The sequence below is a fragment of the Desmodus rotundus genome, chromosome 11 (genome assembly GCF_022682495.2).
Source record: "Desmodus rotundus isolate HL8 chromosome 11, HLdesRot8A.1, whole genome shotgun sequence".
NCBI lineage: Eukaryota > Metazoa > Chordata > Mammalia > Chiroptera > Phyllostomidae > Desmodus > Desmodus rotundus.
Window position 1 is genome coordinate 58639279 of NC_071397.1, and position 14964 is coordinate 58654242.

Here is a 14964-nt window from a genome sequence, read left to right on the forward strand (position 1 = left end):
ACTGTTCGCTGTTCTCTGTGTGTACAGATGAGTTCATTTATCTTTTTTTGGTCTTTTTTTTTTTATATTGTTGAATTTGATTTGCTAATACTTTGTTGAGGATTTTTGTATATACGTTGGGATATTGGCCTGTAATTTCCTTTTCTTGTAGTGTTCCCTCCACCCCCCAGGATAATGCTGGCCTCATATGAGTTTGGAAGTGTTTGTTCCTCTTCTATTTTTTGCAAAAGTTTGAAAAGGATTGATACTAGTTCTTCTTTAAATGTTTGGTAGAATTCACCCTGAAAGCCATCTGGTCCTGACATTTTGCTCCATGGGAGGTTTTTTGTTAATGATTCAATTTCCTTACTAGTGATCAATCTGTTCAAATTTTCTTTGTTTTTAATCTAAGGGTTGGTTTTTGGTTTTTTTTTTCCCAGTTGCAGGACCCCATGCCGGATACCGCATTACATTTAGTCATCGTGTCTTCTCAGGCTTCTCTTGACTGTTTCTCAGATTTTTCCTGCTCTCATGACCTTGACAGTTTTGGGAAGCAGCAGTTAGTGTTTTACAGAATATTCCTCAATCGGGATGTGTCTGGGGTTTTTCTCATGAGTACAACATGAGATCTCCAAACTTGCCCTGCCCTTCCCTCTGCCTGGTATTTTCCCTCCCAGACCTTCGCACGGCTCTTGCCTCACTTCCTCAGCTCTCTCTCAGAGAGCCCGTTCTAGAACACCTCATCTAAAATGGCCTGTGTGTCCTCTCTCCCCTGTCCCTGCTTTCTGTTTCTCATTATCACTTATTTGTTTCTTACATTTTCAAATACGTGGGCTAAAAATTTTTTTATTGCCTGCTCTCTCCCCAACTCCTGCAGTAGATGCGAGCCCAACGGAAGCCAGGGATCTATTTGCCTTGCTCACCATGTTATCACTGAGTGTCTGCTCACTCAATTAAAATATGTTGCCCTATTTTCTGTGAAATATAACAAGAATGGTTTGGTAGCACAAGTTTCTTTTCAAGAGAAGAAATTCAACAAGGCTTGCTTATGATTTTGTACTATTTTTTCAGTTGAGAATTTTTTTGTGTTTAAGTATATTTTAAACATTGTCCTCATTGCACAAACTTGGTGATATAAAAAATCAAATGAATAAATCCTTTGCCATTGTGCTTTTAACTAGCTAGCTGTTTTATTTTTACCTGCTGTGATCCAATTCACATCTATATGGATGAACTTAGATTTTTAAGTCAGTTTCAGAGCTCTGCTGAACTGATTGACAAATGCGGATGACACATAGCAGAGTTTCTCAGGGCTAGGGTCTTGGGGTGCTTTTTCCCTCATATTTTGTTTTACTTCTTCTTTTGTTTTGGGTTTTAAATATTTAAAACTTTAAACATTGCAAGTGATAAGAATATTCAATAATTTAACTTTAAAATCATTATATCAAAAGTCTAGTGTCCCTAAGGAACAGAAAAGAATCGTGGCTACTTGCAAAGGGTATTATGTTAGTATTGAATATAATACTAACCCTAATAAACATAGCATGTTCATTCTTTACTCAATTCTTTAAGCTTTTAAATGTGATTTTCTTATATCAGTTTAACCAAAATCATGGTCAGGCCAACCATCTGCACGTTTTCATAGTGATGACCCTAGGATGCATCTAGTCTAAGATCAGCAGCTAACTGTTAATAAAGTAGAAAATACAATTTCACTACATTGTATTATGAGTCAAAAATGACTGATCAAATAAATAAATTATGCCCAACGAATAGCAAATCAGCAATGAAATTTACTTTTTGTGCAAAAATATGGATGAATCTCAAAAATTTAAGCTGAACAAAAGGATATGTACTTATGTATGGTACCATTTATATGAAATTCTAGAAAAGACAAAAATGATCTATAGAGGCAGCAATTAGAGTGGTGGTTGCCCAAGGCCAGGGGTTTAGTCCTGAAGAGGGACTAAATGAAAGAGGGCACAAGGAATTTTTGGGGTGGTGGAAAGGTTTCATATTTAATTGTGGTGATGGTCACATGGTTGTATTCATTTGTCAAGCTCATCAAATTTTATGCCTAATCTCGATGCATTTTGTTGTATGTAAATTATACCTTAACAAATTGATTTGAAAAACATATTTAAGTCCATCTTCTCAAAACTTTTACTCCATGTACTTTTCTCATTAAAACAATTCCAACACTCATTCAATATACTGATTGTTGCATTATCTGTTAAAAATGTGTTCTTATTTACTGTGTTTTACTGCTCCCAGTAATAACAATATTATTAGCCATGTTTTATTGAACTGCTGTTCATGTTATTTGGTGAACATCTTCTTCAGGATCAGCCTGACATGAGCATACACACCTAAACATCTGCTCCCGAAAGGCTCCCAACAAAGTTTCTCACTGGTTTATTCTTATCTGCTAAGAAATAATAGAGATGTGACAAGTGTCATAATTGTAATACATTATGAACTATTCAATTGTAGATGTAAATATGCATTAAAGGATTAAGACAGCCCTGACTGGTGTGGCTCAGTGGGTTGGGTGTCGTCCAACTAAGTAAAAGTGTCAGGATCAATTCCTGGTCAGGGCACATGCCTGGGTTGCAGGCCAGGTCCTCAGTTGGGTGTGTGCGAGAGGCAACCGACAATGCTTCTCTCCCTCCCTTTCTCCTTCCCTTCCCTTCTCTCTAAAAAATAATGTGAATGCTGATTTCCATTATTAGTCCTTAGGTTAGTTATTTTTACAAATAATAGTTTATTGAAAACAATTTTTTTCTTATTACAGCTAGGATTAGAATCACATTAAAAAAATAAGACTAATGTGGGAAAAATAGATAGAAAGAGCCCAAATGAAATTACTTGTATTGTGGATCTCACGGTAAAAAAATAAAGACTAAAACAAATCCAGCATTTCTGAGAAGTCTCGGAGATCACCATCCATGCTTGTCGGTTCTGCTGCTGCCAGTTAACAAGCCAGTCACTTCTTGCACTCAGATCGAGAAAGTCATTATTTTTCTTTGTTGGTTGCGATTCTACTGATGTTGGTGCTCTTATTACAGCGGTCCTGTAACTCAGTTGGCTAGGATTGATTTGTTGACTCTGGGTCTTTACTGATAAGCTTTACTGACCTTGTGAGACTCACAGATCCTCATTATGGCGTGGTCCAAAGTGCTTCATGGAAAAAAATGTGTTGGCAGAGTCACAAGCATGTGGCCCTGTGGACTGAAGAGAGGTTGCTCTGCAGTGAGAGACTGTAATACCTAAACCACTCCCTTGGAAAGCCCAGTGCAAAATATACACAGGTGTGTGTTTGTTTATTCTCCAGCAGGTAGCTGCCTATTTCTGCATCTTGTGTATTCCAAGGACATTAAGGAGCTTGCCTTGAATTCTGCTAATGCCTGCGTCAACACAGAAACACTAAGTCTTAGACATCTGTGTTGACAAAAAGATCCTTTCCAGCTCTCATAGCAAAATTGAATTCCTGCATGAGAGAATTGTTTCTCACAGTAAGATGTAATCCCTTAAATCTTTAGCCGTCGGTTTCTTATCATTAAATTTGGAGAATTATGTTTTGGGAATGTAAATGTGTTAGAGAAGAAAATAATGTTATGAAACCCAGAGAAGCAGCTTTTTGGGGGGATTCATAAAAAAACACATCCATATTTTCTAGAAGAACAAAGGAAATGATGACATTCCCTGCAATAACTTCATCAGTTAGTTCTTAAATTTCCTTGAGTGTCTGTCCACAGTATATAGCGGCCTGTTTTCATGTTCTGGAGCATTAGGAGAAGAAACCCTGGAGGAGGCATTTTGCTCCCAAGGAATGTAAATTGTAGCTAGTATTAAATAAGTAACATATGAGAACACAGTGTGTGTATGTATTATACACATATATCCATATCTACCTATCTATCATCCATCTATCTACATCATCATCTAACTTCACAGCTTGATACAAATATTAACTACAAATGATGATTTTTTTCACACCGACAGAGAAATCTTTATTTGTGCAATTATTTCTTTACTTGTTAAACTAGCAGGGTGAAGCAGTGATTTTTATTTTTAAAGTTTTTAAAATTGGATTTATCAGAGTTACATTGGTTAATAAAATTATATGGGTTTCAAGTGTACAATTCTATGATACATCATCTGTATGTTGTACTGTGTGTTCACCACCCAAATTCCAGTCTCCGTCTGTCACCATTTATTTCCCCTTTATCTTCTTCTACCCCCTACCACCCCCATTTCCCTCTGGTGTTAACATACTCTTGCCTGTGTCTATGAGGTTATTTTTTAATTAATCATTTCACCTATTTCGCCCAGCCCCTCAAGGCTGCCCTTCCCTCTGACCGCTCTCAGTCTGTTTTTTGTATCTAAGAGTCTATTTCTATTTTATTTGTTTATTTTGTTCATTAAATTCCACATATTAGTGAGATCATATGGTATTTGTCTTTCTCTGACTGGCTTATTTCACTTACCATAATGGCCTCTAGGTCCATCCATGCTCTCATGAACGGTAAGATTTCCTTCTTTTTTACAGCTGAGTAGTATTCCATTGTGAAGTGTACCACAGCCTTATCCATTTATCAACTGATGGGTACTTGGGCTACTTCCAAATCTTGGCCATTGTAAATAGCACTGCAGTGAACAATAGGGGTTCATATATTCTTCTGAATCAGTGTTTTGGGTTTCTTCAGATATCTTCCCAGAAATGGAATCACTGGGTCATAAGGCACTTCCATTTTTAATTTTTTGAGGAAACTCCATAGTGCACCAATGTACATTCCCATCAACCATGTGCATGAGGGCTCCCTTTTCTCCACATCCTCACCAGCACTTGTCATTTGTGGACTTGTTGGGAGTGGCCATTCTTACAGGTGGGAGATGGTATCTCATTGTGGCTTTAATTTGCATGTCTCTAATGATTAATGATGTTGACCATCTTCCTATATGTCTATTGGCCATCTCTGAGTCTTCCTTGAGAAATGTCTATTCAAGTCTTTTGCTCATTTTTTAATTGGATTGTTTGTTTTTTGGTGCTGAGTTTTGTAAGTTCTTTATAAATTTTGGATATTAACCTCTTATCAGATGTATCATTGGTGATTATGTTCTCCCATTCAGTGGGTTGTCTTTTCATTTTGTTGATGGCTTCCTTTGCAAAGTTTTTTTAGTTTTATGTAGTCCAATTTGTTTATTTTTTCTTTCGTTTCCCTTGCCTGAGGATATATATCAGAAAAAAATACTGCTACTAGAAATGTTTGAGACTTTACTGCCTATGTCTTCTTTTAGGACTTTTATGGTATTGAATCTTATATTTAAGTCTTTAAACTATTTTGGGTTTATTCTTGTGTATGATATAAGGAAGTGGTCTAGTTTTTTTTGTTGTTGTATCTGCCCAATTTTCCCAACCCCATTTATTACATAGACTGTCTTTACCCCATTACATGTTCTTGCCTCCTTGGTCAAATATTAATTGACTATAAAGGCATAGGGTTATTTCTGGTTCTCTATTTTATTCCATTTATCTATATGTCCATTTTTATGCCAGTAGCATGTTGTTTTGATTACTAAGGTCTTGTAGTATAGTTTGTTGTCAGGCAGCAATACTCTCTCCAGCTTTGTTCTTCTCACGATTCTTGAGGCTATTTGGGGTATTTTGTGGTTTTATACACATTTTGGTATATTTGTTCTGTGAAACAGGCCATGGGTATTTTCATAGAAATTGCATTAAATCTATAGATTGCTTTGGGTAGTATGAACATTTTAATTATGTTAATTCTTTCTATCCATGAACACGGTCTATGCTTCCACTTATTAGTATCTCCCTCAATTTTTTTTTCAGTATCTTATAATTTTTTGAGTACAGATTTTTTACCTTCTTGGCTAAATTTCTTCCTAGGTTCCTTTTTTTAAATTCAATTGTAAATAAGATTATTTCTAATAGTTCATTATTTGTGTATAAAAATGCCACTGATTTCTGAATATTACTTTTTTTGTCCTATTTTATTGAATTTATTTATTGGGTCTAGCCATTTTTTGTGTGTGGAGTCTTTAGAGTTTATATATATAGTTTATATGGATTTCCTAGGGATGTTGTTAAAAGGCAGATTCCATTTAAGTAAGTCTGGGTGGGACCTGAGAGTCTGCATTTCTAATACTTCCCCGCTGCCGCTGCCATTCCCTGAGCACGCTGCAGGGGCATCCCGTGGAGCTGTCCTTGTCCACACTGTCAAAGTGGAGTCACTGTTCTATTCAGAGTCTAACCTGAAGGAAGGGAAAAGCAGGGTGGTGGAGGCTCGCTTTATGACTTGGAGGTGACACATATCACTTCTGCGCATTTATTTTGGGTGAAATCTTAGTTATGTGCCACGCGTTCTGCAAGGGCATCTGGGAAATGTAATCTTGCTGGGCAGCCATGCACACAGCTATAATTTCGTTACTTTTAAAGAGCAGGGAACAGATGTTGGCAGACAGCTCACAGTCCCTGCCACAGTATCGTATCTAAAGTCCCCTCATGTACCTCCCAGAGACCTCTGGTGGTCACCCAATCAGGTGAGGTGCACTCAGAAAAGTGTCCAGGATTCTTTCCAGGCCTGCACTTCATAGCACTCTCTCCTTCACCACATTCTTGAAATGCTCGGTTCCTGGAACTTCCTGAGTACAGAGGTGGCCTATTAAGGAGAGAATCTGAGAGCAGACTTTCTCTTTCCACCTTCATGACTTTGGAGGTGAACGAGGTGGCCAGATTACTCCTCTGCAAGGTCTACTTATCAATGCTTCCTGTTTGGGTGAGAATAAATTGATGTTTCAAACCCAGTGTCACATTATTCTAGCAAAGACAGTCTTGCTGGAATCAACTGGGCTGCAGGTTTTCCTGTGTGATGAGTGAGATAAGAGAATAGACGAGTCCAGGCCACTGGCAACATACCCAGGCAGCCCGACAATGAACCATAACCACAGTACATTTACAATAAATCCCCAGTTTATATGCAGACGGTCAGCAGCATTAGATGGTCAAATAGCCCAAGGATATTGAATGAAAGACTTACTGTTCATGACTGATGATATTTGCCCTTCTGTTTTTATTTACCTGATTGAAAAGTGTCTGGCTTATTCAAACGGAAGGAAATTTTCATTTCCTGATACTCTTCTCAATACTCTAGCAAATGAAATAGGATTAACTAAAAATGGAATGATGTAATCTGTTTTAGCCGAAAGGCTATAAGGGCACAGGATAATCTAGTAAGCATTCCATGGCTGTTTTAATGTCATTGATATATGAAAGTGTTGGGAGAGATGCTCTCTGAAAAAAAATTAAATATGTATATTCTCCCCTAGAAAATTCAGGCGCAGGGAACGATGAGCCCTTAGTTGGATTTTCTCACCAGCATTTCTGTGCTGTCTTTCATTAAAATGAAAGATTTCAAAGTAGGAAAATAACCCTGAAATCTTACTTCTGAAATCAAATAAGCCTACCATGTCCTTCCATTAGCCCAAATAGATGCTTCCAATTACTGTGGCCAGATTTCCTCATTTGTGCCTTTTAGAGGAACAATATTTATTTCAGGAGGAAAGTTGAGAATTGAGTCATTTATACAGATGCTCAAGATTGTAGCAGCAATCTAGAGAGCAGAAAAAATTCTCCCTGGATTCTGAGTCAAAAGCTGGAGACTAAATCCCAGCCACCTAGTTTTCAGTAATCATGGTCGTGATGAAGGGAGTGATAACGAAGATGCTGATGATGACAATGACAAAAGCTAGTTCTCTCTGGAGTGCTTACTGAGATCGTGGCCCTGTTCAAGTGCTTTCCACACATAACTTATTTAATCCTCATAGAAGCTCTTTGAGGCAGGAAATATTACAATCCTCATTTTATAGTCGAGAAAAAGTGAGGCAAGAGATGCTACGTAACCCTGCTGAACTCAGACCGCTAGTGTAGCAGACACCTCTCACCCAAGACCTGTTTCTTCTTCCTGGGAACATACCCAGCTGACATTTCCCAGCCTCTTCGGCAGTAAGAGTGGCCAAAGGACTACATACCAGCAAAGGAATGTGAGAGATGTGTGCCATTTCTAGACTAAAGCTTCTTAGAACCAGGAGTGTCCCTGCCATGCTCTTTCACCTTCTGCCAGCTGGATGAAGATGATGATGAGGCACCCAGGGTACAGGGGTAGCAGAGCCACAGGTGGAAGGAGCCGTGGTTCCTGCATCACTTCCAGCAATCAGGAACACCCTCCCTGGAGTATCACATGGATGAAAACAACTTCTAGTCTGTCTGAACATTGCATCTTGGAGGGTCTGCTTGTTACCACAGTATCACCAACTCCAGCTGAGCTAACACCCTGGGCAGTGGAGCAATCTGGATTTGAATGCAAGCAGTCTGGTTGCGTAGCCCACCTTGGTTAAATCACTTAACCTCCTTCTTCATTTGAAAAGTGGGATTGAAAGTTACAACCTGTCTCTCCAGGCTTCAAAGCTGGTGTCTTGAGATTTCCAGAAGAAGACTGAGTTCTGTGTAGTTCCTGAGGCAATCTGGGGCAAAGTAAAAAGTTCCCTGGGCAAGGTGTTCTGCTTGGTTTTGGTTAATATTCTACCGAGGATAGGAGCCTTGGCATAGGAGACTCTCTCTCTGGGGACCTTATCATCAGCTGGGCTTCTACGGGCTCCACGATATTCCTTCTGCCATTCACCATCTCCAGACGTCTTTGGCCCGCCCAGCCCCTCCCTTCGCTGTAATTTGCATGTGCTTCCCCCAGGGAGGCTGCCCCATAACAGTGCCAGTTCTCCGAACTGCAGTTCCTCCCACTATAGCTCTTCTCTCTTTCCCACCCGTCTACTGCCGAGATCCCAGTGTGACATAAGCCCACACGCCCCACTTTGCACGCTGATAGTATCTGCTCTGCCTACTCAGGTTATTGTAAGGATGAATTTAGGTGCATGAAAGTGTGTTGCAAATGTGTGGTATAAAGTGAGATATTATTAACAGGTTTACATTTTAAATTTTCATGCGAAAGAGAAAATTTTACCTTGTTCACAAAGATATTAGTTGAGAAAATGATCCCAAATGTTTTTCAAACAATAGTTTTTAAAATTGGATTTTGCAGGTGAAATTAATCCTGCAGTGCAGGTGAAGATATGCTACTTGTTGTAAGAGAGTTTTAGAACTGGAGCAAAAAATGAAGGTAGCTCTGGAGTATAGAAATAATTACCAAACTTCACAACTGAGAAGTGTTAATAGCTGCAAATAACACATTCACCAGCAATTCTTAATGGCACAGACTGCTGGTTCCTTTGTGGTTTCTTTGTGCTGAATTACAGCATGGAAGCAAACTGTTAAATACAAAAGACTGAGATGAAGCCTTCTCGGCGCTGACCTATAACTCTTATTTGCTCATCTTTGGCAGATGCCTTCCCAGCGCATCACGAGCTCTGCCCATGGGGTTGGAAGTGTTTCTCTAATATTCATTTTAGTTCAGGAGAAGAAAGCTTTCTTCTAGATCCATTTATCCTGCCTGGTCAATTTTAAGGAATCAGGTGTCAGCTTCCAGGCAAAGCAATTCAGAATAAATGAAATAGAAACACCAGAATGGAGAAGACACTTTTATTTGCTTGAGTAACTGGCCAATGCATTATATATTATATAATACACACCTAGTATATACATAATATTATGTATTTAAAATCTTTTATTTTGGAATAGTTTTAGACTTATAGAAAATCACAAATATAGAACAGAGAGTTCCTGCAGTTTTCAGCAACTTCCCCTATAATAACACCGTATATAACCATAATATATTGTCACACTAAGAGCAGAGTGTTGGAATACTATGAACTCAACTGCAGACGTTATTCAGTTTACTACCTTTCCCACTCCTACTCTTTTTCTGGTCCAGGGTCCTATTGAAGATACCACATTGCACCATGGAGTGGTAATGGCCCCTTCATCTCCTCTGGTCTCCAGCAATTTCTCAGCCTTGAAGCGTACTGGTCAGGTACTTTGTATATTGTCCCTTGATTTTTGATTTGTTTGATGTTTTCTTATGACTAGACTGGGGTAAGAGGTTTGGGGGACAAATACCGCAGAGGCAAAGTGCCATTCCTGTCACATCATATCAAGGAGTATATGTGATGAACTTGACTTATCACGGGTGGTGCTAACTTTGATCACCTGACCAAGGTAGTGTTTGCCACATTGTCCACTCTAAAGTCACTTCTACCCTTTGCCACAGTCGGTCCTTTGGAAGCAAGTCACTAAATTAAGGAAGAAAGAAGATTAAGCTCCACCTACTCAAGGGTGGAATATCTACATAAATTATATGCAATTCTCTGTAAGGGGGATTTGTCTCTTCTCCCCCATTTATTTCTTCATTCACTTATTTATATTAGCATGGATCTCATGGATATTTACATTATTCTTTGGGTTACAATCCAATGTTATGTTATTTATTTTGTTGCTCAAATTGTTCCAGCTTTGTCCAATTGAAGCACTGTCATCCTCACTCTTGAGTCCCTTTGACATGTCCTGTCCTTTTAACATTTATTTATTTGTTTATTTTTGAGCATTTCCTTCCTTTATGGTGCTAAGAGATGTCCCCAGTTTATCCTGTATTTCCACAGCTCTACGATCAGCCGTTTCGTTAAGAAGCCTTGATTCCTTTTATTGGAGAATCCTGCCTCATATTTAATGCCACTCTGGAAGCTTCTGCAGTGTTCTCTGTACAGAAAGCTTTGGCACAAAGTGGACCTACCTTGGGCCCAGACTGAGAATTAAAATGCAATCGCATCGAGCAGCCCTACAGAGGTTTCAGGACGGGATCCAGATTTGTATTGAGTGTGAGGGGACGGGGGTACCTCTTTCTGGCCTTTTAGTTGATGCTGAGAAATGTAAATCCTTTTGCTCAGTCTCTCAACAGGAATCGGGATGCCTACATCAAATATATCTGTTGATTATGCCTTTGTGGTTGTCACCTGTGATTATTAGTCTTCCGGAGTTCATCTTAATGCCTCTATTGCCAACTGTTGTTTCAGTTAGCAATCTCTTTTCCCAGTCATGAATTGTTGTTGCGGACTGTTGGCTACGAATGTCGTAAGCAAGGAATAGACTGGCGATGTCCTGTGCAGATTACGGATCAGAGAAAGGCTGAGTAATAGTGAATTGTCTGTCAGTAGCAGAGATGATAGTGAAGAAAAATTGCTGACTGGTACTAGTAAGTAAATGTCTTTGGTCAGGATGTTCCTTTAAAAATTTTACTATTTTTGTGGCAGGACAACCTACTGATATAGTAGTTTCTCCTTTATTTGTACAGTTGTAGAAGATGCAAAGAATAAATAGTTAATATCCCCTGGTACTGAATATAATAAAAAATAGATATTTGGTCTTTGTCCTCAGTTCTCCCTCTGGGCTCTTAAACACCTTGGAGTTTGTGACAGGGATGACAGGAGCATCTTTTGTTATTTAAAATAAGCTCCTTCCAAGCACACCAGCATGTATGCTAATAAACTGACTTCTGGAGGATGGAGGCCACCGTTCAATTAGAGGATTAGAACAGTCAGCCCCCCCCCAACCCATGGGGAGGGGAGAGAGATTGGAAATTCATTTCCAATACCAAAGATTTAATCAGTCGTGCCTACATAACAAAGCCTACATAAAACCACTCAGTGATGGAGTCTGGAGAGCTTCCAGGTCAGTGAATGCGTTCATGTGCCAAGAGGTTGACACACCCCGACCCCACAGGGACAGAAGCTCCTGTGCTCAGGACCCCTCCTATGTACCGCTGCATTTGGCTGTTCATCTGGATATCCTTTCTAAAAACAAACAAAACAAAGCCTTAAATAGCAAGCAAAGTGTTTCCCTGAGTTCTGTGAGCCATAATAGCAAATTGCCAAACCTGAGGAGGAGGCAGTGGGAACCCCTAATTTGTAGCCAGGTTGGTCAGAGGTACCAGAGACTTGCAATAGGCACTTGAAGAAGAGGCACTGTTGTGAGGCTGAGCCCTTAACCTGTGGAGTCTGATGCTAATTCCAGGTGGTTAGTGACAGAACTGAATTAAATTTTAGGACTCCCAGCTGGTGTCCAGAATGTTGGAAAATTGGTTGATGTGGGTAAAAAACACACTACATATTTGGTGTCAGAAGTGTTGTGAGTAGGAAAACAGTTATTTTCTTTTATTCCCCCTTCTTCTCCCTCTGTTTTTGAAAAATATTTTATATTTCATTTTTTAGAGAGAGGGAAGGGAGGGAGAAAGAGGGTGAGAAAGAAACATCGATGTGAGAAACATTGGTTGCCTTGCCTCTCATATGTGCCCAAGGGTCTGAACCTGCAGCCCAGGCATGTGCCCTGCCTGGGAATTGAACTGTGAATTGTCCGTTTGCAGGATGACACCAAGCAATGGAGCCACAGCACCTGGAACACCCTCTGCTTTTTTTTTTTTGACACACTTATACACAAAGACACACATGCACCCACACCCTCAACTCCATTACCAGGTATTAGATCTTTGCTCTTGCATTCTGGGATCCATAGCTCCTGAAAGGAATGAACAGTTACCAGGGACTGGGTACCAAACTCTAAGGAGCAAAGACTTCAGCTAATTGTCTGAAAGGGAGAGGGAGGGGGTACTCTGCAAGAAAGAAAGGAGCTGGAATGGAATCTCTAGAACCTACATTATCCTGGAGTTGTCTGGACTTAGAGACGGGGTGGGAGAGGGTGGGATGGGATCTCCACATGTCAGCTTGTGGACAGCAGGAAGGACACCGAGAGGGACACCACTAGAGAGAGCATGGGCCTCAGAAAAAGACTCAGCAGTGAAATAGCTGCAGCCACAGACCGGAAACATTTTTCAGGGCTCTTCCACGATTTCAGGGAGAACAAAGAACCTCAAAATTGACAACAGTATATATCAGCCACAGTGAATGATGGCTGTGGAGCAGGCTCACTTTGATTAGAAAAGGGGAAATAATGGCATCTGAACTGGAAGAATGGCTATCATGACTCATAGGACGCAGCTCATAGCTGTACTCATGGCAATGATTTACTGCAGCAAAAGTATGCCAAGCAGAGTCAGCAAAGGGAAAAACTGCATGGGGCAAGTCCAGGGAGACCAAGTGCAAGCTTCCAAGGGTCCTGTCCCAGTGGAGCCACATAGGATGGGCTTAATTCTACCGACAATGAGACGTGACAACACATATGCAACTTTGCACACCAGAGAAGTTCATTAGAGACTCAGTGTCCAGGGCTTTCACTGGGGTCACCCTCTGCCAGGCAGATACCCAAACTCCAACCCCCCAAAAGGAAAGTATGTGTTCGTTATAAACCACACCATTTGGATAAATAGAGAGCCATTCTTAGTTGTTAATGATGGGAACCCTCCCAAAATCCAAGTTTTCAGACACTGCCAAGGGCCAACTTTGTAAACAGGGCTTTCGAAAGATAGCATCAGGCCTGCGAAGGCCAGTTCTTAACCGCACAGCCTGGTTTGGATTCTCCGTAGGTAGAAGCAGCTGATAGAGCTTTTGCGCTACTCTCACTCCCCTTTTGAATATTTGGATACCATTGGCGGTTTTGACTGGCCCTTTGTCTTCCAGTTGTACCCTCGGGATTTTTAATTTATGGAGGTGACTGAGTGACAACACAAGAGGCAGCTGCCATGGAAAGAGGAATTTATTACTGACAGTTTCCAAGAGAAGGTGTGGGGTGGGGGGAGGAGGCCACTTGGGGCCACAGGAGAGAGCACCAGGTCTGTTCAGGAGGCAGAAGGAGCAAAGAGAAAGCATGGCCCAGAGCCTTTCCTGCAGGAAAGGCAAGGCAGGTTGGATTGGTTTGTTTGACTAATGTCAGCAGCCTCTGGGCTAAAGGGATGGTCTTGGGTTTTTCTGGTACTTGGCCCTGGGTTGGTTTAGGGCAGGGGAAATATTTAGGGCTTGGTGTATGAGAGTTGGTTAAAGGAGGTAGTTGGGGATATGAACTTGGAAATGGTTGGTTTGTATATGAAAAGATTTGCATGTGAGTTATTATTTCTAGAAGTTAGCTAGCCCTAGCAGGGACTTCCCTTCCCACCAGTAAAGCCCTCAAGATGTCAAAACATTGTAAAATTAAAAACATGATCACTACACCCTTAATCCAAGTTCTTACTTGCACAACAACCATGCAGCCATTTCCAGTTAGCTCTGTCCAGCTCCGTCTATCAGAGTGCCACAAGTAGGCAGGTCCGCTTTCAAACACCAAGAACATTGTTGGTACAATTGGTGACAACTGGGGTTTGTCATAGACTCTTAAGTGAAACGATTTTTGAACATTTAAGGAAACGTTTCAGGTGCATTTGAGAAAATGATTGGAAAGGGACAGAGGGATTCCAACCAGATAGAAAGATCTATTTTATGAGAATGGATAGGTCACATGTAAATATTGGTTAAATATTTGGTTCACATGAACCAGAGTATGGACTGAAATAAATCCAGTTGAATTAGGGTGAGGGGGAAAGAGAGTTTGTTACTGGTTGTTCTTAGATGTGAATTGAGAAACACCTGGGGGTTACCTTTTTGAGTTGGAAGACAAAGTGTTCAAAATCACACATGAGAAAGGAGATTCATATCTGAGAGTGAGGTGATGAGAATGATTCATGGCAACTACTGGTAGTTTGCAGATAGTAAGGTCAGTAAAGAAGATAGTAGGCAAACAAACCAAGAACAAATATGAGCTTGACGAATAACAATAAGTAAAGGGAAGGCAAGTTCTCCAGTCTTAACAATATGAAGAAAGAACCGCAAAAAGATAGAAACAACCCAACTGTCCATCAACAGATGAATGGGTAAACAAAATGTGGTATGTGCACACAATGGAATATTATTCAGCCAGGAAAAGCAATGAAATTCTGATACGTGCTACAACATGGATAAACCTTGCAGATATTGTGCTAAGTGAAATAAGCCTAACAAAAAGAGGACAAATATTAATATTATAGAGTGCTAGTTATA

General features: G+C 40.2%; 1 protein-coding gene across 2 annotated transcripts in view; it reads left to right on the forward strand.

Annotated features, from left to right (window-relative positions):
• The window catches only part of LOC128779522 (uncharacterized), a 47237-nt gene that overhangs the window by 1810 nt on the left and 30463 nt on the right, over positions 1–14964 (forward strand). For both annotated transcript variants that reach the window (XM_053913871.2, XM_053913870.1), the window contains exon 2: positions 9885–9983. In XM_053913871.2, the coding sequence (XP_053769846.1) occupies positions 9924–9983 (60 nt within the window). In that variant the 5' untranslated portion in view covers positions 9885–9923. The remainder of the gene's footprint in view (positions 1–9884; positions 9984–14964) is intronic.